The 25,585-nt window shown below is 36.4% G+C and overlaps 2 protein-coding genes across 2 annotated transcripts; both read left to right on the plus strand.

Moving 5' to 3' along the window:
- Positions 1 to 11,504: 11,504 nt before the first annotated feature.
- On the plus strand, positions 11,505 to 15,056 carry LOC117907093 (mitogen-activated protein kinase homolog NTF3). Its single transcript, XM_034820461.1, has 3 exons — positions 11,505 to 12,016; positions 12,530 to 12,956; positions 14,040 to 15,056. Exons 2-3 carry the CDS (start codon positions 12,534 to 12,536, stop codon positions 14,730 to 14,732), a joined length of 1,116 nt encoding a protein of 371 aa, XP_034676352.1. The 5' UTR covers positions 11,505 to 12,016; positions 12,530 to 12,533; the 3' UTR covers positions 14,733 to 15,056.
- An 8,204-nt stretch (positions 15,057 to 23,260) lies between these two features.
- On the plus strand, positions 23,261 to 24,864 carry LOC117907886 (bZIP transcription factor 11-like). Its single transcript, XM_034821559.1, has one exon. It carries the CDS (start codon positions 23,897 to 23,899, stop codon positions 24,359 to 24,361), a length of 465 nt encoding a protein of 154 aa, XP_034677450.1. The 5' UTR covers positions 23,261 to 23,896; the 3' UTR covers positions 24,362 to 24,864.
- Positions 24,865 to 25,585: the final 721 nt, after the last annotated feature.

The following is a 25,585-nucleotide window of genomic DNA, read 5'->3' on the forward strand; positions in this document are numbered from 1 at the left end:
GGTTAACTATTGGTTCTTCCGAGCGTCCTGATGACCGCTGGCTTGGTTGGCTCGAGTCATGCCTAGCCTCTCCTCTCGGGGCTGAGTCCTCAGTTGGACCGTATCTGGCTGGAGCCACCCTCTTGCTTTCAAACATCACGTCAAAAGTTGAAATTTTTTTAAATGAAATATTACCAAATGGGACCTAAGAGCTTTTAACTTCAAAAAATAACTTAATTTAAAAGCAAGAAAAAAACTTCTTATACAAATCAATTTTTGGTTTATACTACAAGTTATTTAATATTCAATATTTATAATATTAATATTGTCTTTTAAATTTTATAGTTCAACTTCAACTTAAGTTTACAACATATAAAACAAAAAGTTATTTTGAAGGATATCTTGATATGTATTGTGCTAAGCCAACATAATAAATTTATTTTTTCCTCTATAATTTTCTCTTTTGGTTAATTTGTTAGAATAATTTTTATTAAAGATTTGTTTATTCAACTACATCCATTTATTAGAAGAGTACACTTGTATAGTTAATCTCATCATTGTATATCAACTTTGCTCAAAATTGCATCCGAGTCCTTCCAACATTTCCTCTGCTCATTCTTTTTCTTTTCTAAATTCTTTATGACCTCACTAATTCTGATTTGGTATCATAGCACCTTAAATCAAATAGATTCTTCATCAACCTAACAAAACTCTTAAAATCTTACCTAGCAACTAGAAAACCCAATTCATGTTTCTCCTCCTTCACCATTTCTTCATTAGGTCAATCTCCATATTTGAAACCAATTTTCTCTTTCATATCTCCAACAACCCCTTTCAAATCTCAATCAACCTCATAGTAATAAGTTAGACGAAGACAACTACTTGCTTTGGAAGAATCAGTTTTTCAATATTATAATCGTCAATGTGCTTAAAGACTTCATTGATGGAACCAATGTTCCTCTTCCTCGATTCACCGACCCACAATAGCAAATTGTTAATTCCCAATTTTGAATGTGGCACCATCTTAACTGACTTCTGATGAGTTGGTTTTATTCATTAGTCATAGAAGGAATGTTAAGCAAAATCGTCGAACTCACTACAACCTTAAAGATCTAGAACACTCTCGAAAGAACCTATACTACAACATCTCATTCTTGTGTCTTAGAGCTTCATACTAAAATTCAATTCATCAAGAAAATATGGTCTCCCTACTAATGAGTATGTTTTTAAGCTTAAGAATATTGCGAATAAGCTTGCTTCTATTTGTAAACTTATCTCATATAGAGACCAATTGATCTATTTATTTCAAGGTTGAGAGACTGAGTATAATTCTTTTGCAATATCTTCCAATGCTAGATTTGATTAACCAACTATAAAGAAGGTTCATAGTCTTCTTTTAAGCTTCGATTTTATATTACAAAGGCAAAATGTTTGTTGAACAATTGAATGTGAATATGATAGCTCAGTGTCACAGGATGCTTCAAATGACCCTTTCCATGGGCTTATATAGGAGGAGGGAAGCTTTTGGAGACTCCTAGAGCCATCTACACTAAGCCATTGGTGGGAAGAGTGTGGAAGGTTCTAGAAATGCCTAAAGATGTGTGGACATCTCTAAACTATGGTGGAAGGCATGGGAGGAGTCCAAGGCTTTCTAGAGACTTCTAGGAATCTCTTGTATATTCTTGTACATAGGTTTGTACATAGAATAGGGTAGGATGTTCTAGAATATTCTTGATTTGTAAGGAACCCTCCAAGGTTCCAGAGAGTTCCCTTGGTGCCTATAAATAGGTAAGGGCCTCATTTGGCCAAGGCACCACCCAAATCACTTCCTAACCAAGCAAGTGAGCATCCAAGCACTTGTAAAGGCTTTCTTGAGTTAATAGAGCTTCCATTCTTTAAGGAGTTGCCTACCAAGCTTCTTAAGCTTTTGAGTCGCAAGTGTCTTAGCCGAGCGAGCTAAGCATTGGGGGAACAAGGCTGACTTAGCAAGATCAAGCGCCTTGGCTTGTCTAAGTGTCGCACGAGCTTAGTGAACGACTAAGTCCGTGACAAGTGGTATCAGAGCGTGGTTTCGAGGTGGGCATAGCAAAGAAAGCATGTCGGGCTCTAATGTGGAGGAGACTAGTGAGCAAACCCGTGGAAGAGAGACCGAGCCTACTACACGAGGCAGGGGTAGGAAGGATAAGTCTCGTGACGCCTTAGCTAACATGGAGGCAAGGTTAGCCAAGGTGGAGCTAGCCATGGCGGACACTCGGGAGGGGTTGGACTTGATCGAGCAAGGCATGGAGAAGGGCTTAGAGGATCTAAGGGAGCGGATCCAAGACCTTCGTGAGAGAGTGCCAGTCTCACAGGTTCAGCCAGTGTCGCACGAGGAGTTTGTGTCCTTCCAAGGAAAGGTCTTGAGCATGCTTGCTAGCATGGAGTCAAGGATAGAGGCCTTAGCCACTCGAATGGAGTCCCGAGACCAGGAGGTTAGGCATGAGTTGGCCATCTACAAGGTTGCTGTGTCGGCTCAGGTCATGGCCACATAAGGGGCATCTAGGGTGGAGGTGCCGAAGCCACATGGGTTTAGTGGCAAGCGGGATGCCAAGGAGTTGGACAACTTCTTATGGCATATGGAGCGATACTTTGAGGCTATCGCATTGGCGGATGAGGCGGCTAAGGTGAGAACTGCGACCCTCTACCTTACTGACACAGCTACTCTATGGTGGCGTCGAAGGTTTGCCGATATGGAGAAAGGCATTTGCACCATAGAGACGTGGGAGAACTTCAAGAGGGAGATTAAGAGGCAGTTCTACCCCGATGACATGGCTTACCTGGCTAGGAAAAATATGAGGCGTCTCAAGCACACAGGTTCGATACGCAACTATGTCAAGGAATTCTCTTCACTCATGTTTGAGATTCCTAACATGACTGAGGAGGAGTTGCTATTCAACTTCATGGATAACCTGCAAGGATGGGCTAAGCAGGAATTGAGGCGTCGAGGTGTTCAAGACTTAGCCATTGCCATGGCAGTAGCGGAGTCTTTAACTGATTATAAAAGAGGAGACTCCTCCAAGGATGAGTCTTTGGAGGATAGCCACGCCATGGGTGGGAGAGACGAGGTTCTAAGGGACCACAATGCTCCTAAAAATGGATCAGGCAAGACACCTAACGTCCGAGAAGGAAGGGGTAAGGCGGAAAGGAAGAAGTTCGTGCCTAAAATCAAATGCTTCCTACGTGACGGACCACATTGGGCACGGGATTGTCCAAAGAGGAAGACGCTTAGTGCCATGATCGAGGAGAGGGAGCAGGAGGACGAAGCACATATGGGCTCAATGCAACTACTAGGTCCCCTCCAATTCAACCCAAAGCCTAGTACGCCTAAGCCCTCCTTACTAGTAGGGGTGCAAGTAAAGGAGGAAAAAGATAAGCGAGCTGAGGTAGCCCGCACACACATGGAAGAGGTCACCAAGGGAAAAGTGAACTCAATGGGTAAGAGGAAGCAACACTCTAAGTGTCGAAAGCGCACAGGTCTGCATCCATGTGAAGCTTCACGAGAGAAGGAGGTGAAGAATATCCTGGCTGAACGGGTCACCAGGAGACAAGGGGTCCCTCCTGTGATAAAGTATCTAGTCTGATGGAAAGGACTACCTAAGAGGCAGGTAAGCTGGGAACATGCAGATGCCTTGAGAAAGTTCTGGAAATACATCAAGCGGTTTCAGAATGAGGCAACGACGAGGACGTCGACGGCATCGGTGGGGGAGAGTGTCACAGGATGCTTCAAATGACTCTCCCCATGGGCTTATATAGGAGGAGGGAAGCTTCTGGAGACTCCTAGAGTCATCTACACTAAGTCATTGGTGGGAAGAGTGTGGAAGGTTCTAGAAATGTCTAGAGATGTGTGGACATCTCTACACTATGGTGGAAGGCATAGGAGGAGTCCAAGGCTTTCTAGAGACTTCTAGGAATCTCTTGTATATTCTTGTACATAGGGTTGTACATAGAATAGGGTAGGATGTTCTAGAATATTCTTGATTTGTAAGGAACCCTCCAAGGTTCCAGAGAGTTCCCTTGGTGCCTATAAATAGGTAAGGGCCTCATTTGGCCAAGGCATCATCCAAATCACTTCCTAACCAAGCAAGTGAGCATCTAAGCACTTGTAAAGGCTTTCTTGAGTTAATAGAGCTTCCATTCTTTAAGGAGTTGCCTACCAAGCTTCTTAAACTTTTGAGTCGCAAGTGTCTTAGCCGAGCGAGCTAAGCATTGAGGGAACAAGGCTGACTTAGCAAGATCAAGCGCCTTGGCTTGTTTAAGTGCCGCACGAGCTTAGTGAACGACTAAGTCCGTGACATCAGGCTAATCTTGTTATGTTTGCTAAAAAGAAACCCTTCAAACCAAACCAACAAAAGCCTCAAAACTTCACTTCAAAATCTCAACCTTAGTCTTACTATAATCCATTGAACCAGAATTTCTTCCCATACAATGACAAAAATTCTTCACTCCACAAAACAACCAGTTTAGTACCTAATCTCAATCTGAAATTCTTGGAAAACCTTAAGGACCACAAGTTCAGGGAAAATGGCAACAACGTCAAAATATTCAAGCTGCAAAAGAAAAACCTAAATACCAAATTTGTAAAAAATTTGGCCATGAAGCTCTCTATTGCTACCACTATGTTGATTTTAGTTAGTATAGTCCTACTTCTCAAGCTCAAAACTCGAGCTTCATGGCCACTATGATGGTAAGTTCCTTTATTACTTTTCCAATCTTTGTGACTAATAGTACCTAGTACATGGATTCTGGAATGACACACCACTTGACTCTTGATTTGAGCTATCTGACCTCCCCAATACCTTTATAAAGGAATGAGAATGTTGTGGTAGACAATGGTAAGACCATTAGCATTTCTCACGTTGATAATATCTCAATCCCTACACATTTTAATTTTTGAAGCTCAAGCATGTTTTGAAATTTCAAAACAATTAATCATTGTAACTAAATTATGTTTTGATAACAATACTTATATTGAATTCCATCTTATATTTTCTTGGTGAAAGATCAATATTGGAATAAGGTGCTACTCTAGGGTCATCTTTATCATGGATTGTACAAACTCAACAATGCTATTAAGCGTCTTCCATCAAGTTCCACTCTTACCCCTTCAACTTCTTTATTAGTTAAAGTTTTTATGTTTAAAAGTAAGTTGTCCAACCTGTAGCATAACAAATTAGGATACCCGGCTTCTAAAGTTCTATCCTTGATTTTGAATTCCTATAATAGTAGTTTTTTTATTTATTTAAGAGTGTTATTGACTTTTGTACTTCGTGTCAATTAGTTTAAGAGTCGTTGATTACCTTTTGCAAAATTCAACTTTAAAAACAACAAAATCGTTTGATTTAGTGCATTTTAATCTTTACAGTGCTTCTCATGTACCTTCTATGATTCATGCCCATTATTTTTTGTTATTTATTGATGATCATACTTGATTTAGTTGACTTTATTTACTCAAAATAAAGGATAAAACTTTTCCCACCTTTCTAAAATTCAAAGTCATGATTGAAACACAATTTTCTTCCAAAATTAAAGCCCTCCAAAGTAATTAGGGTAGGGTGAGGTGAGGGTTTGAGGGAAGGGTGAATATAGGCCTATTTCATCTCATTTACATGATCTTGATATTAAACATAAAGTTTCCTATCCTTACACTGCACAACAGAATGGTCGTGTTGAAAGGAAAAATCGATATGTTGTTGAAATGGGTCTCACATGTATTGCTCATTATCATGTTTCTTTGTCTTTTTAGCCTTTTGTTTTTCAAACTAGTATTATTCTTATCAATTATCTTCTCACTCGTGTTCTTTCTAACAACACATCATACAAATTACTCTATATAAAAAACTAAAATATCATTTTTTTAAGACTCTCAATTGTTTTTGTTATCCATTTTTACGCCTTTGTAATTAACACAAATTGGAATGTCTCGTTCAGTTGAATATATTTTCATTGAATATAGTTCCGGTCACAAGGATTTTTTATGTCTTCACAAACTCAATGGTCAAGTCTATGTTATTAGGCATGGTGTTTTTAATAAATCTCACTTTTTACTTATTCCTACAACTAATTCTTTGTTCTCTTCTAAGTTTATTTCCTCTCTTCCTTCTATTGTAATCATTTTCTTCCCCTCCTCCTTCTCCCATCTCATTAACTTCCCTAGCAACATTCTCTTCATCTTTATTTCCACTTTGATATTCATTTTCATCCCCATCCTTGCCTCTATCTTCATCATCTTCTCTTTCTCTCTTTCCACCAATTTCTACCATATCTCTTTCACTTTCCCTTACAGCACAAACTTCACAAGATATTACTAATGTTTCAGAAATTGTTAAGTGTTCTTTCTTTTGCTTTTCCAGGATGTCACATTCACAAGAAACTTGGGGACTCCAACACTCATGTTATGGTGGCACATGCAAAATGTAGTGTTTTTTCGCCTAAAGTTCTCACTAGCATGGTTTCACATGTTATGGAACCCACTTCTATCACACAAGCCTTGCAATCATCAGAGCAAGTAGCTACTATGCAAGCTAAAATTGTTGTTTTCAGTAAGAATAAGACTTGGACTCTTGTTTCTTTATCTCTCAAATTGAAAGTGATTGGCTGCAAATGAGTTTATATGATTAAACTTCTACTTGGTGACTCCATTGAGTGATACAAAGCATGACTTGTGACTAAAGGTTTCCTTCAAACATTGGGACTCAATTACTTTGAAACCTTAAGCCCTATGGTCAAGCCTACTACTATAAGGATTAAGAAAATAAAGGTTATGCTTAAATGAGAAAAACACCTAAGAGGGAGGTGAATTGGATTTTTCAAAAACTTTTTCAACGCAACAAATTCAAGCACAATATAATAAAAAATAAATATATAGAGTTGGAGAATACAAATTTGGATTTTATAGTGGTTCAGAACTTCCTTGCCTATGTCTACTCTCCTCAATCTCCTAACCGAGTGAGGGTTCCACTAGCTTGAAGCTTCAACCAAGTTTCCAATCCTTTACACTTGGATTCCGACTCCAATGGGCTCTTACACAATCTCTTCAAGATTCAAACCTCTTGAAAGCTTTAACACTCAAGTTTTACAAGAAAGAATCTTTCAACCTAGCTTAAAGATAGCTCAAATACAAAACAAAGCTAGGATGACTCACAAGGGTGCACTAAAAGATATGCAAGTGATGATTTAATGCACTAAGAAAGAAATAAGAGTTTTTAAGCCAAGAACAGGTAGGTAGACAATTGATTGCAAGTGTTCTCTATGTCATAAATGAAGTGGGGCTCTCAATTTATAGGTTTCTAAGCTCGAGAGCCAAGAAAAGCAAAAGGTAGCCTCGACCGGTCGAGTTGGGGGTCGACCGATTCACTAGTCGTTTGAGCATTTAATGCTTTGGTAGGTTATCGTTGCCTCGATCAGACCCCAACTGGACCTCGATCGAAGGTCGACCATAATGAGGAAACCTCAATCGGGAAAAGAAAGCTACTGGATGAGAGAGAATGTTTTTGACATTCCTCGATCAGACAAAGGTAACCGGTCGATCGGTTCCCTAACCTGCTCAGCCAGTTGGCCAAAGCCTCAATCGGTTCAGCCTTTTGGCCCCAAAAACCTATCTTTTTCAATTCCTTTCTTTTCTAACACTTAGGCAAGGTCTTTAGGTAAATTAATATGTCAATTTTGAAACGTTTTGCGTAAGGTACATTTGATAAAACTCGGATTTTAATGAAATCGAAATTTTAAAGAATAAACTGAGTTTTCAAAGATGCATGAAAAGGTATGAAAAACCTAAGTGCACCCATGCATTCATCTTACATTCGTTTCCTATTATCAAAAGTCTCGATCTTGTATCTATTTGATCATTTGATCAATTTTCGAATTTATACTTGAGATTTTTTACCATTCAAACCAATTAGTCACTTAACCATGATTTGTTATCATCAAAACCTGATTAGGAGAACCCTTGGACTAACAAGGATTATGTTATTCCTTGATCTCTTTCATAATTGGTCTATTTGTCAACTTGTCGTCCACAATTCATTCTTAAACAATGATTTAGATGTTGTTGTTTGCATAGAGTAGTTGCCTAGTTTTGTTGATTCCAATGTCCTTACTCATGTTTGCAAACTTATAAAAGTTGTATATTGTCTTAAGTGGTCACCAAGGGTCCGATCCAATAAGCTTAACACTTATCTTCAACAACTTGGGTTCATTGGCTCTAGATATGAGTTGTCTATATTTATTTAGTTTTCTAGATTAGTTATGGTGATTATTTTAGTTTATGTGGACAGTATCATCGTCACTAGTAGTAACTCTTTTTTGGTGTACTCTCTTATCATCGATCTGAACACTTAATTTACACTCAAGGGCTTGGGTCATTTATCTTATTTCCTTAATCTTGAGGTTTAGTTTGACTTCTTCTAGTGTTCATTTACATTAGTCTAAATATGTTTAGGATCTTCTCAGCGTGCTAATATGTTGGACCATAAGCATTACTCTACTATAATGGCTTTTGGTTCTACACTTTCTCTTTATGATAGAACACCATTTAGTAATCCATTTTGAATCATAGCATTGTTGGTGCTTTGCAATATTGCACTTTCACCTAGCCTGACATCTATTTTTCCATGAACAAAGTGTGTCAAATTGTGCATGCTCCAACTCTCACTCATTGGCAAATAATTAAGTGTATCCTATGGTCTCTATGTTCAAGCTTCCATTGATTTATTTCTTCTTTGTTATGTTGATGCCAATTGGGTTAGTTGTCGTTATGACAGGTACAGTACTAGTAGGTACAACACTTTTCTTGGTTTTAATCTAATCTCTTAGCCATCTTCAAAGTAGAAGGTATGGTCTTACTCCAATGCTAAATTTGAATATAGGGAACCCACTAATGTCACTATCAAGGTCACTTGGGTTGAATCTATCTCATGTGAGTTGTGTGTTTCTACCCTATCCACTAATTTTGTCGTGTGACAACATTAGTGCTACATACTTGGGCGCTAATCTTGTGTTACACATTCGGAGAAAGCATGTTGAATTATGCTATCATTTTATCCATGAAAGGGTTATGTGCACAATTACAACTCAATACACACCTTCTAAAGACCAACTAGTTGATGTTATACCAAGGCTCTTTCTTTACCTCGCTTCTCCAATCTTTAGTGCAAGCTAACTGTTCTTCCCAAATCATTCAATTTGAGAAGGATGTTAAGCTAACTTAATAAATTGATTTCTTTTCTTGTAACTATTTCTTTCAATTAGTTTGCTATAATAATTTTTATTAGAGGTTAGTTTGTACAATTACATTCATTTATTAAGAGAGTACACATGTACATCTCCTCTTATAATCTCAACATTGCATATATGATACACAACCTTGCTCAGAATTGCATTTGAGTCATTCCAACATTTCCTCTACTTATTCTTTTTCTTCTTTGAATTTTCTCTTACCTATGATTTATTGTATCGTGGTCATAATAAATATACTTATTGGTGGCTTTATGATTTGTGTTTATGATTGCATATGTTGGTGCTTCATTTATAACATGATTGGTGCTTATTTGGAAAATAATATTCTTAGATATTATTCCACATTTATATTAATGATTTAAATGTTGAAGATAAATTAATAAAATTAGTAATGTTTTACACTATGCTTATTATAATAGGGAATTTAATTCATTTTTACATATTAAGTTTATGTGTTGGGTGAATGAATGTTAACTCTCAATATGTTACACACTATAGGCTCAAAGACATTTTTAATTTGTACTAAAAAATAATTAAGGTTTAACAATCATTCTAATTTAAACCTTCTATCTATAACATATTTATTAATAATATTTTCATTATAAATGTTTTTTTAAAAAATCACTAGTGTTCGAATATAAAATAAAAAAGTATTTTAATAATATATTAGGCAATGCATTATATAATATAAAAAAAATACTTTTGAAAGAATTATCAACGGTTCGACAATCACTTTAAAGGATTATTCAAATTTTAAAAAAAAATTTGTCACACAATATTTATAAAAAAAAAAAAAAAAAAAAAAAAAAAAAAAAAAAAACAGTTTTAACTCATCTTAAAATCACTCATAAATAAGCTTTAAGTGGATGTTAACAAAAATATAATTAATAATTAAAAAAAGCATTTAATATAAGACAAAAAGGGGGATATTTTCTTAATAGGAATTTAATACTTGCATTTAATGAAGCATCTCCAATACTTGCATCTAACCAAGCTTTTATATTGGAAATATTTTTTATGAAATAAAATATATCAAAGGTATATTTTAGGGGGGAAATTAGGCTGATTGATAATTATTTCTGAGGAAAATTTTTTATTCTCTAAAACAATAAAAATAAGAAAATACATTTAATAACAAAAAAAATGTTTTTTATTTTTTATTCTTAAAAATAAAAAACTTGTTATTTTTAAATAACAATTTTTAATTATTTACTGTTATTTTCATTTATTTTTTAACAATTATTTAAAAAAATAATTATATAAGTATATAGAATTATTAAAAATAAAATATTAAACATAAAAATCATTTTTAACGTATATTGACTTTTATTTACAAAAATTAAAATTCAAAAACTATTTTTCAACGCTATTTTTTAAAACAATTGGAAACACTACCCTCGAGCTTTGAAAAACATGAGCAAAAGATAGAAGAAATGCCGAGGATATTCTTTCAAAGACAGCCATGAGTTGTCATCATCATTAAAGTTAATAATATAGAAAAAAGAAATGATTAGAGCTTTTAAAAACATGCGCAAGAGACAAGAGACGACGGGGGAGGTATTTCAAAGTTCCTCATTCCATGATGAATGACCTGGCAATAGAATCATATTTTATAATATATGAGCTAGAATTAAAATAATATTTAATTATAAAAATTTTCAAATTGGATTTATAATGCACGTTATTTTCATTTTTTATTGGTTTCACACTGTGAAATATGACTTCTTTAATGCTTTTTATTAATGTTTTCAATAATTAATTTGAATACGTTTTGACATTAATATCAAACCTCTTAATTATTATTTATTTGAATAAATGACCACATTTTGTCCCATTATGACGGGCATTCATGGTCCATCTTCCAATCCCCTGCTTCGCACCTCAGGTAAGTATCTGGCAGCCCCGCTGGCCGCTTCCTTCGCCCACCCCCGAACTCCTCCATCAAGGGCGTGAGACTCAAGTTGATTGCACGAGGGACCACATAACTTTCCTAGTCACGGACACATGGGATCCTATTCCCCCCAAGAGGTTCAGTGTTCCCCAACAGGAAGGTGCCCTTCCAGATTGAAACGCCGTCGTTGCATGACTACCTGCATTACCACCGAGTGACCGACATAAATCCACATCGACAGCCCTTGTGCAACGACGTCGTTTCGTATCTCTAATCCTAAAACCTGAGCATCGCATGGGGGGAACCACTTACGGGACCCACCATTTTAATTAAAATATCCGTACTTGTCGTCACGAGAGCCAAACCCGGGTTCTGGTGCTGCGATGCATGAAATCCAAAAAAAAATTCACATGTTTTTTTCCTTCTAATAATCTCCCCGTCCACAGTCTTCGATCACTGCTCTCTAGCTGCTGGATCGCGACAAAATAACAACCCTCCAGTGCTTCCATAGATCTAATTTAGATCTGAATCGTGAAGGGGAGGATAGAGAATTCTGGAAAATTTGTGGGCTTTTGAGAAGGATCGAAGGATAAAAAATCTAGCGGTTTTGGGGCAAAATGGGGACGGAGGATCGAAGGAGGGTTAGGGTTGTGTTTGATTTGGGGGAGTGGGGAAGACTTTAGGGGAATTGGGATGAATTCTGATGTGGGATACAAAACTGGTTGAGGGTTTGAAAAGGATTTGGTTGAATAAGGTACTCTCTGATGGTATGAACAGGTTCGAGTGATCGATGTCGCGGGAAAATGCATAGAAACGGTCAAAGTTGGTGCTTTGAATAAAGAGGGGTTGGAGAAGATCGAATCAAAGGAGCAGGTTTTTCCTTTTCATAAAATAAATAACTTTGTTCTTTTTTCCGAAATTATTAATTGTCATATTCTCCTGAAATTGTAGTTGCCTTTTTTCCAAGATCAGTAACTTTTCTCTTTTTGACTTTTTTTTTTCCAAAAAAAATTTGATTCTCTTCGTTATAACTGTATTGTGTTTGGTTGAACGCAATTGGATTTAGTTTGAAATTCCGTTTTCATGGAATTTGAATGTGTTTGCTGTGTGGTTTGGGGTTTACCACGTGAAATTCAATTCCAAATCCGAAGTTGTTTTAAACAGTAGTTTTGGAAAGTTAGTTTCCATTTATTTGCTTTTCTTTTGTATGGTAGATGTCAAATACTGTCGCATTTGTTGGAATCGAATTGAATTAAACCCTAAACCGATGAGTACAACAACAATTAGATGCTTATTTTAAGGCTTGCCCAAATGATTGAGGTACTTAGATTTGATGATTTCTTGTGTTTTCTGGGATAATGAATTTTTTTTTATGATGATGTTCAGGGAAATGGCAACTCCAGTTGAGCCTCCAAATGGGACTAGATGCGAAGGAAAACATTATTATTCAATGTGGCAGACTTTGTTTGAGATTGATACAAAATATGTGCCCATCAAGCCAATAGGTCGGGGAGCATACGGTATCGTGTGCTCTTCTGTGAACAAGGAAACCAATGAGAAAGTTGCAATTAAGAAGATACATAATGCGTTTGATAACCGTGTTGATGCACTGAGAACTTTGCGTGAGATTAAACTTCTTCGGCATCTTCGACATGAAAATGTGATTGCTTTAAAAGATGTCATGATGCCTATACACAGGAGAAGTTTCAAGGATGTCTATCTGGTTTATGAACTCATGGATACGGATTTGCACCAGATTATTAAGTCCTCCCAAGCGCTTACTAATGACCACTGCCAATATTTTCTGTTCCAGGTATCATCTTGTTAGTTGTTAGTCAAGTGAAGTAATTTCAGTATTTTGGATGGTTCTAAAAAGTGGGTTATGCTCTAGTATTGAATCCCTATTTTAGAAAGCTTCTTTAATTTAGCAAAGTTAAGTGATATAATATAAGGTTTAGTTAACTAGCCCTATTATCATTTTGATATGATTTCAGTAGAAATGAGGATAATCATTAACCCTTGCTTTAACATGCAACTGTTGCATTTTGATTATAGTTATTCAAATTATTTCAATAACACTAGTGAATGGTTTTCATATGAAAAAAATGAGAAATGAAAGTTTTGCAGGTGAACTTTTTTGTAATAAAAGTTTTGCATTTGTTAAATAGGATTCTTGTTGGTCATCTTATTTATGGGGACATATAACAGTTCCATCTTGTTGGTAAGTTCTAACATGGCTTATATAAAGAAGCAATTCATTAGGTAAAAGGGGGTGAAAACAGAACTGTCACCCATACCAAAATGTGCTGAACGAATCAAGATTTAAGATCTTCTAGTCAGCTTTTCCTTTCCTTTTGGTTATAGGTGTCTTGTAACTCATTAGCTGTAAAAATTTCCATAACCCAAAATTAATGATTCATGACATATGTGTATATATGTGTGTATGTCTGAATGCTTTGTTTTGCTTATTCACTCTTTCATCACCATCATCTTCTTCTTCTTCTTCTTCTTTTTTCCAGTTATGTTCTTAGCCTTTGGTAAGTTTGTACATTGCCAACATGGTTGCCAAGTGTATATGATTCCTTTCTGTATTCTTTAGTAATAATGAATTCTTAACATTTATACATCTGCTGTGGGTCTAATTACTATGTAGTATCCATCTGTTGTTGCTGGTTTTTTGTTTTTCCTCCTCATGTTTTATTTGTTGTTCTCCTGTCCCTATTTGTCTGCATACCATTCTTTGTGAAATGGGCATTTCAAGCTATCCACTGTTTGTTTCTAATTTCTAAAATATACTAGCACACCCTATTGTAGTAAAAATGTTGAAAGATCTATCAACCTTGAATTTGCTTAATTCTCTTTTTATCGTGGAACTAATCCAAATGTCCTAGTGTAGTTGCTCCGAGGCCTGAAGTATCTCCACTCAGCAAACATCCTCCACCGAGACTTGAAGCCTGGAAACCTTCTTATCAATGCAAACTGTGACCTAAAAATATGTGATTTTGGGCTAGCTCGAACTAGCACTGGCAAGGGCCAGTTCATGACTGAGTATGTGGTCACTCGCTGGTACAGGGCCCCAGAACTCCTCCTCTGCTGTGACAACTATGGAACCTCCATTGATGTGTGGTCTGTTGGATGCATCTTTGCGGAGCTTCTCGGCCGGAAACCTATATTCCCTGGCACAGAGTGTCTTAACCAGCTCAAACTGATCATCAACATCCTTGGGAGCCAGAGGGAGGCTGATATTGAATTCATTGACAACCCCAAAGCAAGGAAATACATCAAGTCTCTCCCGTTCTCACCAGGGACGCCTTTTTCCCGTCTTTACCCAAATGCCCATCCCATGGCGATTGATCTGCTGCAGAAGATGCTAATTTTTGACCCCTCAAAGAGGATTGGTGTCACCGAAGCACTCCAACACCCTTTCATGTCCTCACTGTATGATCCCAGTAAGAACCCTCCAGCACAGGTCCCCATTGATCTGGACATAGACGAGGATTTAGGGGAAGAGATGATAAGGGAGATGATGTGGAAGGAAATGCTCCATTATCATCCTGAAGCTGTTACAAGCAATGGGGAGGCAAGTTAGTAACCTTTTCTTCCTTGGTTTCATAGCGGCCTAGGAAGGTTGTCCTTTTTCTTTTTCCTTAAAATCTTGAAGAAACATGCATTAGTAGTTTGTGCTTCTTAATGCATGTTATGACTAATTATCTCATGTGGTTTTTGTTATAAGAACTTGTTAATGAGCTTGAGCTCTGTACCGTAGGTGGCCTCCTTGACTTGTACATACGTGTGCTGTTATATGCATCTGGTGACTTTTTGTTTGTAAATTAACCCTACTATTTATCTTTATGTATGAGTTATGACAAGACTATTAGCATAATTGAGTTTGAAGAAAGTCTGTTTCCCTGTTTGAGGGTCGTACTTTTAAGTTTTAGCTTTACCCGTAAGAATTTCGTAGTTATGAAACCAAGCTTGGCATGCTTGTAACATATGCAAGACTTGAGTTGTGGTATCTCTTGAATCTTATGACTTCTCCTATGTTTGAAACTAGCACTCCATGCTCAACTATATGGGAGGATATGCGAACAGGTACGGTTGTACCCATCTGACTATTTATATTGAGCTCTGTCTGGGCTAAGCTTGGCCCACTCCGACATGCTTCTTGTGCAGGTACCCACATGAAGCTGCTTAAAGAACCCGGATACAACACTCCGTGGTATTTGGGGTCGGCCATCATGTTTGAGCCCAATGACCTGTTCTGCCACTAGCTCTTAGCTTTCATAATAGCCCAATGTATTAATGGTTGCGTTGCCACTGGCCCGTACGGTCCAAACGCCCCTAGTTGGGTTGGACCTGTTCGCACAATATGGAACCCATCTATGCTTCCACTAAATCAATTGATTTTGAACTGTATACTACTTACCGGTCAATTATAATGAAATGAATATATTTATCATAATGTTCATGAAGGAATTATAGAAGTAGATATTTTCTAAATAATTACTATTTTATTTTCTAAAATTTATACGCTAAATTCTGAAATAATTCGGAGAACGCTACTGCCAAATGTCTTGAAAAGGAAATTTTAAGTGAAAACTGGTTGGGAAGAATGAAGAGAAGGGTCCACATCTTGATTGTCTCCGAATCCGGACTCCAGGCATCCTAGGCTCTTGAGTAGGGAAGTAGGCGCAATCGCGGGTGTCAATTGGCTCAACTTGCGGCCCTCAACATTTACTCTTGCAGCCTTTACCTACCCCGTCTGACCATCCAACTCGCCACCTTTCCATTTTCTCCTTTTTCCTCACATGTCGCACTCCACCAAAGCTGGCCTCTAAATTACCTCCATCACGCCATCTCAAACACCCTCCACAAAAATAATATTAATAACAATAATAATATTTTTATATATTTAAAAGCATATATTTTATATATTTTTGTGAAAATGAAAGCATTTGTTTATTGAATTCGTTAAGAAAAAAAGACTGCTTAGAAATAATAAAATCTAATTAATATTACTATTATGATATGTTCGGTTTCAAAAAAGTATTACGAAAATGAAAAAATTCTAAAGAAATAGTTCTCATATTTTATTTTACTATTAAATTTATTTTTAACATTTCTTTATTTTTTCTTCCATTCAAAATTTTCTTATTTTCTTTTCTTTACATTCCCGGGCACCAAACATAGCCTTACACTACACTCCAAACAGCTAAGCAAAAAAGAGCTTGGAATTTGTATATTATAAAAAATATACAAACAAACATATGTAATTGCATTGTTTAATGCCTAATAAACCAAGGTTTTGGGGTAGACCGTAGACGGGAAGCATCCAGGAAAATGAAAGAAGAAACGAGATCCATACATATATATTTTATGATAAGATTTGAGATTTAAAGTAGTAAAGTTTGTGGGATTCTTTGTCAGCTTCTGGAGTCGCCCTCTTTTTCCCTCTTTTTGTAAAGTGTCACATGCTTAAATGTTCACACGATTAGGAACAGAGCAGCCAAGTTTGGATTGCTTTTCAGGAAGACTGTTTTCTTGAATGACAGGTTCAATGCCATGGGGAATGAACTCACTACTATCTACACTCATCTTTCTTTACCCACCATTGAATATATGAGTATCTGTATCAGTATTACCTCTTGATCACCTCTTTCCCCATCCTGCTTTTGGACTCCATTGTTGGCAATCAGGAATATTAATCCACCACCCACTCACAATTCAGAATATGGTTCTCGTTTATCTGTCCTTGATAAAAAGCAAATCTTCATCTTCCCCATCTGCATTATTATTTTTTTTGTCATTTTTTTAAGTAGACAACTACAAAAAAGGTTGGCATCATTTTTGTTTTAAATTGAATTTAAAACGCTTATTCTTATTCCTTCCACACCATGATTGATTAGTCACTTCAAATCCAATTCTGTTTTAAGTTTTGGGTGATGGATTTGATGCACTGGGTCACATCTGGTTTTTTTTTTCTTCTGATAATCTGGGCATGGTTGGCTTGGAATTTAGAGATGATCAGGGCAAGTGGGCAAGTTACATCACTTGGGAATTGGGATAAGGAACCCCTAAAGTATAATAATGTACACACACAGCGAACAGGATGGAATGACAGCACTAAACTTACCATAACTTTGATGATTTCACTTTGACACAGAAGTCACCAATGCACCATTGTTTTCTGATGGAGGAAACCCCCCCATTCCTTTTGAGTGTCTGAGTCTAAAGAAGATTAAAGACAATAAAGCAGCACATGGGTGTACTAGATATTTGGTGTCTTTTTTTTCTCCAGAGGCAGCCCACCAAAAACTGAGGGGTGGAGCAAGTTGAGGAGGTTCAGGAGGAGAGTGAGGTTACCAAAAGTTGGGAAAATCATCATAACTGGTACTGGTAGTGGCATCAATAAACAGAAACCTAGCTCAAAAAGGGATCCATGTGTACCACATGGCCTTACAACTAAATCTCTCAATTGTCTCTGCAGATCATTTAGCAACGAAGCATTAGTGGTCCGAATCTTGTGTCAGGATCTTGTTGGCTGCAATCCCATGTCCTTGTAGAAACTTTGTCACTGATCAGCACTCAGCAGCCTATGTTTTTATGATCAAATGGACAGAATTAGAGATAATAATTGAATTACATATATGTTTTTTGTCTGAAGTTTGAAAGCCCAAGTGTGTTTTCTGATCTGAATCTGTTCATTTCATGGCAGCCAATCAGTTGGTGTGAAGAAAAATATCATGGCATGGCATGGGATTGGGGAGGTAACAGGAAAAAAGGCAGCACTAAAGAAGTTAAAGAGAAAGAAAGGGAAATGAGGATGATGATGATGATGATGATGATGCTCCCTTTAGGGAAGCCTATTATACTTCACGTTTGCGCCTATGAGGAATGAAAGAGTAAAGACCCACCCAACCCACATCTCAAATGGAGTTCCATGCCCCAAAAATAACACATGAAATCCATTAGTTTATTCTTAAATATATAAAGTATCAGCAAATATTCTTGCATGGCTTGGGAGGCCCCTCTTCAAAAGTCTCTAACAAATTAAACCCTTGTGTGACCCTACAAACCGACCTTCCCACCCTTTTTGTGCTCACTCTTTTTCAGTTACACACATACACGTAAAACACACTCATCAAATCTCCCATGAAGAAGTAAACTTTAAAAAAAAAAAAAAAAAAAATTAAAGTACACTGACAAATCTTCAAATTTAGAAACAAAAAAAAAAAAGGAAAAAGAGGACCCAAACTAGTTACACCAAAAACTATGAATGGTACCTCTGGGTCAAGACCAAATCTTCCAAATTTCAATGGCTGTGAAACGATAAAATCATTTGATTTGGAGCAGGCGAGATATTCAATCAGTGATCAGTTCACTAGTGTGTGTTTGGCACCACTGCAACCTAGCCGCGTCTCTATGTTCAACCAGCCCCTCAGGCCTCGGTCTCACTTATTAATGGAGCCTGGGGCCACGGACACAACTCTTTCCATGTGATGCCTGCACAATTTTTCATTGATTCCTTCCTTTCTTCCACCTCTTGGTAAAGACAAAGAGTTTTTTCTTTTTTTTGCTCCCTCTTGTCTTTCATTTTGCTTTTTGGTTGGATTAACAAAGTGTTCGGTGAAGACTGAGTTTAGTGTTTTGTCAAATCATTCATTTCATTCCCCTTTCAATAATTTACCTCTTTTTAAGAAAAATCAACCATCCCATGATTCCACTTTTTCTTTCTTTTGAACTCCATTTCCTCCTGGTATTTGTTGTGGGCTATTGACACAACAGGAAAAGTATTTTCCTTCTTACATTATTTTCCCCTCAGGTGAATAATCATTTCAACCAACAAACTACCATAATCACTCACTGGAATCCTATGATTAAATAGAATTCCTTAATGCTTTGAAAACAAAATGAAATGATTTAAACGTGATCAACATTCAATCCACTTCTTAATGGAGGTTTCCTGGCATAGTGGGTGCCACCCTAGTTCATTTCTCCACACCATGTTACTACTGAAAAAAAATTCAAAATTTTGACTGATCGTTTTAGTGAATCGATGGAGAATCTCTGACCCAATCTGGATTTTTCCTGAGCTTGGTCTAGTATTTTAATGGATGGGTGGTGTTCATGGGTTGAATATGCAAAAGAATAACATATTTCACATGTGATAGTACTTGCACCAGTCAAGCCTCCCATGTCCAGAATTCTTCTGGGTCTCTTCATACTTTGAACAATAGAGAAAATCTGTGATGTGTAAACCTGAACAACCCCAATTGTAATGTAACACATGTACATCAGTTTATGACTCTAGAAAAAGATTTTTCTTTTCCTATTTATGTAGTGGGGTCCTTTGATTTGGACACATAACCAGTGATGCATGATCACGTTTAAGTGGTAGGTCATTCATATTTACTTACAGGCCTTCATCACATAAATGGGCAGAAAAAGAAAAAAGTTGCAAGGTTTTTACGTATGATGCCTGATATATTTTAATATTTTTGTTTAGAAAAGAGGTGGGATTTAGTTTTTACATATGATGCTTTAAGAATATTCTTAGGCTTGGTTGGCTGTGGACTTATTGCCACCCCAACCCAAGTTACAGTGGCTTCTAGAGTTCTAGAGACAGTACTGAATGAAATATTTCAAATTCCCATAATCTTTCTCAAGTCTGATTTTTTTTGTTGTCTACTTACCTATTTCAAATATGTCATTAAACTTGACTTTTCCCAGTTAAAATTCACCACATCCTCTTGACTTTTTCCTGAGAGTAGGAGGCCAAGGCCAACTAGTAATAAAAAAAACAGAAAAGAAAAGGTTTCTTTCTTGTGCTGCTGTGCAAACATAGGGAGCAGAGCTTATCAGTCATTTATTACAGAAGAAATGCAAATACCAAATAAAAGAGCATCAAATTCCCAATTTCCCAATGTTGATGTTTACGGCAAAAGTGTTGGGGCTCACATGGTACTGAAAGGCACTGTTGGTAAGCAACTTGGGACATGTCAAATAGCCAAAATGCCTGAAATGACACCCAGCAAAAGCAGAATGCTTTCGGGAGGAGCCCTCTTCCAGCAGGCAACTTTGGGGTTAGTGCCTTAAAATCGCCCTTCACCACTACCCACTAGCCTATCACCCTCTCTGACCAATGCGGTTCCTCTCTGGCATTGGGCCTGCTTTACACCGGAATTGACAACAGTGGGACTCATCTTTCATGCTCCCCCATCTCTGCTCTTTTCAATTTTGTGTTGCCTGTGTCCTGGAACATTAGTCACCTCAGTCACCATGATCACTTCCTACTAAACACCAATTCTACTTTTTACTGCATCTTCAATTATTGATGAGGAACTTGATGTCGTTGTCCCCTTTTCTCATCCATCTCAAATATGCACTTCTGCCATCTCTGTTGGTGATAGATATTTTGGAGAGGAGCAATGATGCACTCTCTAATGAATGAGATTTGGAAAATGCTAAGTTACCGGATTGATATCAATCAAAATTCAAATGTAAACCGATCATATAAACAAATAAGATTAAAGTATAAAAATATAAATAAATAGAATAAATTTTCATAAAAAATTTGAAAAATTATTTTTCATATTTAAGTTGTGAAATAAAATTTTATATCTAAAAACAATTGATGATTGGTTTTAAAACTTATTTTCAAAAAACGAATGCAAGTCACAAGTTACAAAAAGGAGGATATGAAGATGGGATTGCTTGCCATCATTGATGTCCACTCTAGTCTCTCCCAGTCCCACTTCCACTTTCTTATGAGATGTCCATCACCCTCTTAACTTTTCCTTATGTTGAAAGGGAAGTAAAGAAAAATCCTAATTACATGGGATAAAAGTAGTAGGGTCCTACGATATCAGAAGCCGGCTCCTCTTCCCTTCTTCCTTTCCCACATATCAAAAGAATCATTCTGTCAATTTAGCCATTCTCTCTCACGCACCCACACACCACTCTCTACCTTTTCTGGTCTCACCCTGATTTCACAGGCTGCAAATCATAGCAATCAAAAGCTTTAAAGGGTTGTTGGAGAGTCTTTAGCCCATAATATTCATGAAGCTCCATTTATTTTGGTGGGAAAATGAAAGCACTCTTTGAAAGACACACCCACCTTTCAGCAAATTAATCTTTAATCACAATTTTCTGTCCCATTTTTTAAAAAGTAGGAGTATCTATTTCCTTAATTCATAAGTTAACTACCTATTTTTCCTTTTTAAATGAAGGAAACCCGAGAAATTACCGTTAAAATTTAGAAAATATTTTTAAAATTTTGAAAAATCACTTATAATAATTTATGAAAAAATAATTGATAATTAATTCTTCAAAAAAAATATTTTAAATAAAAACACTCCCAAATATGCTTTAATCCGTGTTTATAATTGAATGAAGCAATCTTTTAGCATAAGCTTTGGAGATTAATGAATCTTCACTTTGAATATATGTGAAAGGCACATGGCAAGTACAGTTGGGATTGAATAAAGTTTTTGCTGATAAATAGAGAGAAAAAAGGAAAGCAGATATTTCTCCATCCACAAGATTTTTGGATTCAGTCTGTTGAGGGTTGTTAACACTTGACACCAAAGAGGTATTGGTGGGAAGGGGACCAAACTCTGAAAATCAAAAGCAAAAGGGAGATAGGGAGATGGGGAGATGGGGATTTTTTTGGAGCATTTTTTTCAAAACCACACAATAAAATCATTCCTTGAATGGATAATGTTTCTCCCCTTTTAGCCTTCTTTCATTGATTGGTATAGTATATTTTAGGATAAGAAATAAAATATAATAATATTAAATCGAGACATGAGAAATATAGGAATTATTTTTCAAGAACAATTTTCTATTTTTTAAAACAAAATATTAGGAAAACATGTTTAATAATCAGAAACTGCTTTTGTTTTTTCTTATAAGAATAGAAAATATAATATTTTTAGATAATATATTTTGGTTGTTTACTATTATTTTCATTTTTTTATGATAATTGTTTAAAAATAATAATTATATAAGAATGTAGAAAATTAAAAATAAAGCATTAAATATAAATATTGTTTTTAAAACATATTTAAAAATATTTTAAATTTTTAAACAGACTTTTATTCTATAAAACATTAAAAAAAAGGTTTTCAAAAACTATTTTTCAATAATTATTTTTAAAAACAGTTACCAAAAATATCTTGAATAATAAATTTACTCTTTAATTTACATTTTTTTCATATATTTTTTTCAATTTTCTACATCACTCGTTTGGAAAACAAAAAACTTTTGTTAACAAATGAAATTTATAGCTAAAAAGAACTAAAATTTATAAAAGTGTTTTTAGAGTATAGTAACAACTTTTATCCTATTTTTTTTAAAGATAATATTATACATGTAAAAAAAAATATGCTTTTTTAATAATAACTATTGTGATGAATTATAATTTTTATTTTTAATAAATATGGAACATTAAAAAATAATGAACTTTTTTTTTTAATAAATTAAATATAAGTATGACATGGTTTTTTTTAATAATAATAATATCATTATTTGGAAAACAGTTTTTTTCCAATGGTTTTAACTTGGCCTGCATTTTCACTCAGGGAAAGGCAAAAAGTTTTCTGACTTCTGAGAGTTCAAAACAAACTCACACAGTCGTAAATGACCAAAATACCCATTCTGACAAATCCCAGTAGTTGTAATTCCACCTCCGCCCACAGGAATCTACTGGGGAATGAGTTGTCAGCTTTCACAACCATATCAACCGTGCGATAACGGTAAAATCTGGCGGTGAAAGATAGGTAAAAAATGTAGAAGAAAAGAGAAAACAGGAGAGATGTCCATTATTAATTTTTTTGGGGTTTGGGGTTTGGGGTTTGGAATTGGATTTTGTAGGGTGGTGTTGCTGACCGCTCACCTCACCAGCTGTAATTGGAGGATAGTGGAAATTTGGTGTCCACTCCAACCCCACATGCTCCAATCACCTCTTCTCAACTACTCTCTCCACAGGAGATTCCAACGCTCTACACACCTTTTTCCCTGTCCATTATTATTATTATTTGTGTTTTATTAATGATTTTCTCTTATTTTCTTGCATTTTCTTGTCCCCTTTTTGTTCTATAAATTGGCCTCTCAATATCCTCCACAACCTCTTCTCTTTTCTTCTCTTCTCTTCCTCCCCTATAGATCTTGGGTGTTCTGCCTTAGGACATCTCCTTTATAGATCTGAGGTTCTGCCGGTTTTCTTTCAGGGTGTCCAGCCTCTGTTTTCCAAGGTTTGATCTTGGGGTTCTGGTTTCTAGACCCGAAGCTGGAGGAACCTCTGCTGAAATCAACTCTTGCTCTGATTTTGATTTCCGGGGGGGGTTTTGTTCATGAATCTGGGTCTTTGAGTTCTCCATCAAAACCCCATTTTTCCATTTGTTTAGATCTGGGGTGGTTTCTTTCTCCCGATCTTGATGCTGAATGTTTTATTCTTAACGTTTGAGACTCATGTCTCCAGTTGTCAGTGAAATCCTCCGCTCCGGGTTTATGATAAATTCCTCACTCAAACGCAGGACCCACTTAGTTCAATCTTTCTCTGTTGTGTTCCTCTACTGGTTCTATGTTTTTTCATGAACTGTCTCTGATTTTGGCTTGATTTTAAAATAGATATTAGTACTGTATAAAAATAACTAGTGTTTGGGTCCTGTGTCCTGTGTCCTGTGTCTTCTCGATCTCTTAGCAAAGTTATAGTACTGCTGAGATTGTTAGTGTCTGTGGTATAAATATAGTATGATGGCTTCTTCAAGTGGAAACTCTTCAGGATCAACTCAGCTTCAGAACTCTGGTTCTGAAGAGGATCTGCAGCATGTGATGGATCAAAGAAAAAGGAAGAGAATGCTATCTAATCGGGAATCCGCAAGGCGTTCCCGGATGAGAAAACAGAAGCACCTGGATGATCTGATGGCCCAAGTTGCTCAGCTCAGGAAGGAAAATAACGAAATCCTTTCAAGCATCAACATCACCAACCAGCGCTACTTGACCGTTGAGGCTGATAATTCAATTTTGAGGGCTCAGGCTATGGAACTGAGCCACAGATATCAGTCTCTCAATGACATCCTCAATTACATGAACACAAGCAATGGCGTCTTTGAAACTGAGGATCTTCACGTCACTGTTGATCCCTTCATGAACCCAATGAACTACCTTTACCTTAACCAACCCATCATTGCTTCTGTAGACATGTTTCCATACTGATCCTCCTCCGTGTCATCATCATCATCATCATGGTTGAAAATGTCCAGTATATTGTTTGTCTTGTTCCTTTTTGGTGGTGTTTGTTCAAGGTCCCACTGAGTGGAGAAGAAGAAAAAGAAGGGTGTTTTTTTCCCCTCTTTATTTTATTATTATTACATTAGTTTAGGACCGGAGGTAAATCAGTATGACAATCAGACGATGGCATGGAAAAAAATACCCAGTAGTTAATCTGGCAACTGGGTACTTGGTTTGTAAATGGGTCAGTCTATATAATATATATATATATATATATATATATGTGGTATGGATTGAAGGGCTGCTGATGTATTTTGTTTCTCTATTTATATAATATGATATATATCAACTTTCCTCATTGATACTGTAGTGATTTTCTTACCTAATGTTCTCCTCTTAATCTCTGTTCTTCTGTTTGACCATATGTGATCAACACATAAATTTGTATTTTACCATCTTCAAATATATACTTTCCGGTGGTGCTTATTTATTGTTATGGGTATTATTATAGATGGTGGGTCTCTGCATTTAAGCCTGCTGCAAGCCTGCAACTGAGGTAATGAAAGAAACCGCTTCCTTTCCTTTTTCCTTTTCCTCTTTTTTTTGTTTTTTTTTTGGCCTTTTTGTAGAACCCAAGAAAGGCACAGCCTCTTGCATTCAATATTATTTAAAATCATTATTGAGACGTAACACCAATTGACATTTCTATTTCTTTAAATAACACTGCAACTTGTCTTGGCTTTAACTGCTCTGTTCCTCAGTTGCGTGTCATAGTGATGGGTGGGTGAAGAAGAAATTCTTTAGGGTACAAGAGACTAAACCCTTGCTTGGAGCTCTACCCTCTTGAGTTAAGAGAGGCAGAGTTAGAATGTAGAAAAATCCCATAGCAAATTGAATCATAGTATGGTGTTTTTATAATCAGCAGATAGAAATGGAGGCAAAGTCACCTTTTGAGAGCTCGTAAATTTTGACCAAACGGGGACTAAAAACAAGCAGTCACATTCAAATCTTAAGTTAATACAACGAACCTGCCAATCCCATGTAGCAATTCAAATTTCAAACATGCGTGCAAAATGAGGTTTTCTTTCTCTCTTCTGTCCATTGTGGCGGTTGGCTGCTTAATGCCTGTTGAAAAAGTGCTTGAAATGCTTGACCCACGAATGGGGATGAAAGGCAGCACCGCAACCAACACTCCTTTTCAATTTCAGT

The sequence above is a fragment of the Vitis riparia genome, chromosome 18, assembly GCF_004353265.1.
Source record: "Vitis riparia cultivar Riparia Gloire de Montpellier isolate 1030 chromosome 18, EGFV_Vit.rip_1.0, whole genome shotgun sequence".
Taxonomy (NCBI): Eukaryota; Viridiplantae; Streptophyta; class Magnoliopsida; order Vitales; family Vitaceae; genus Vitis; species Vitis riparia.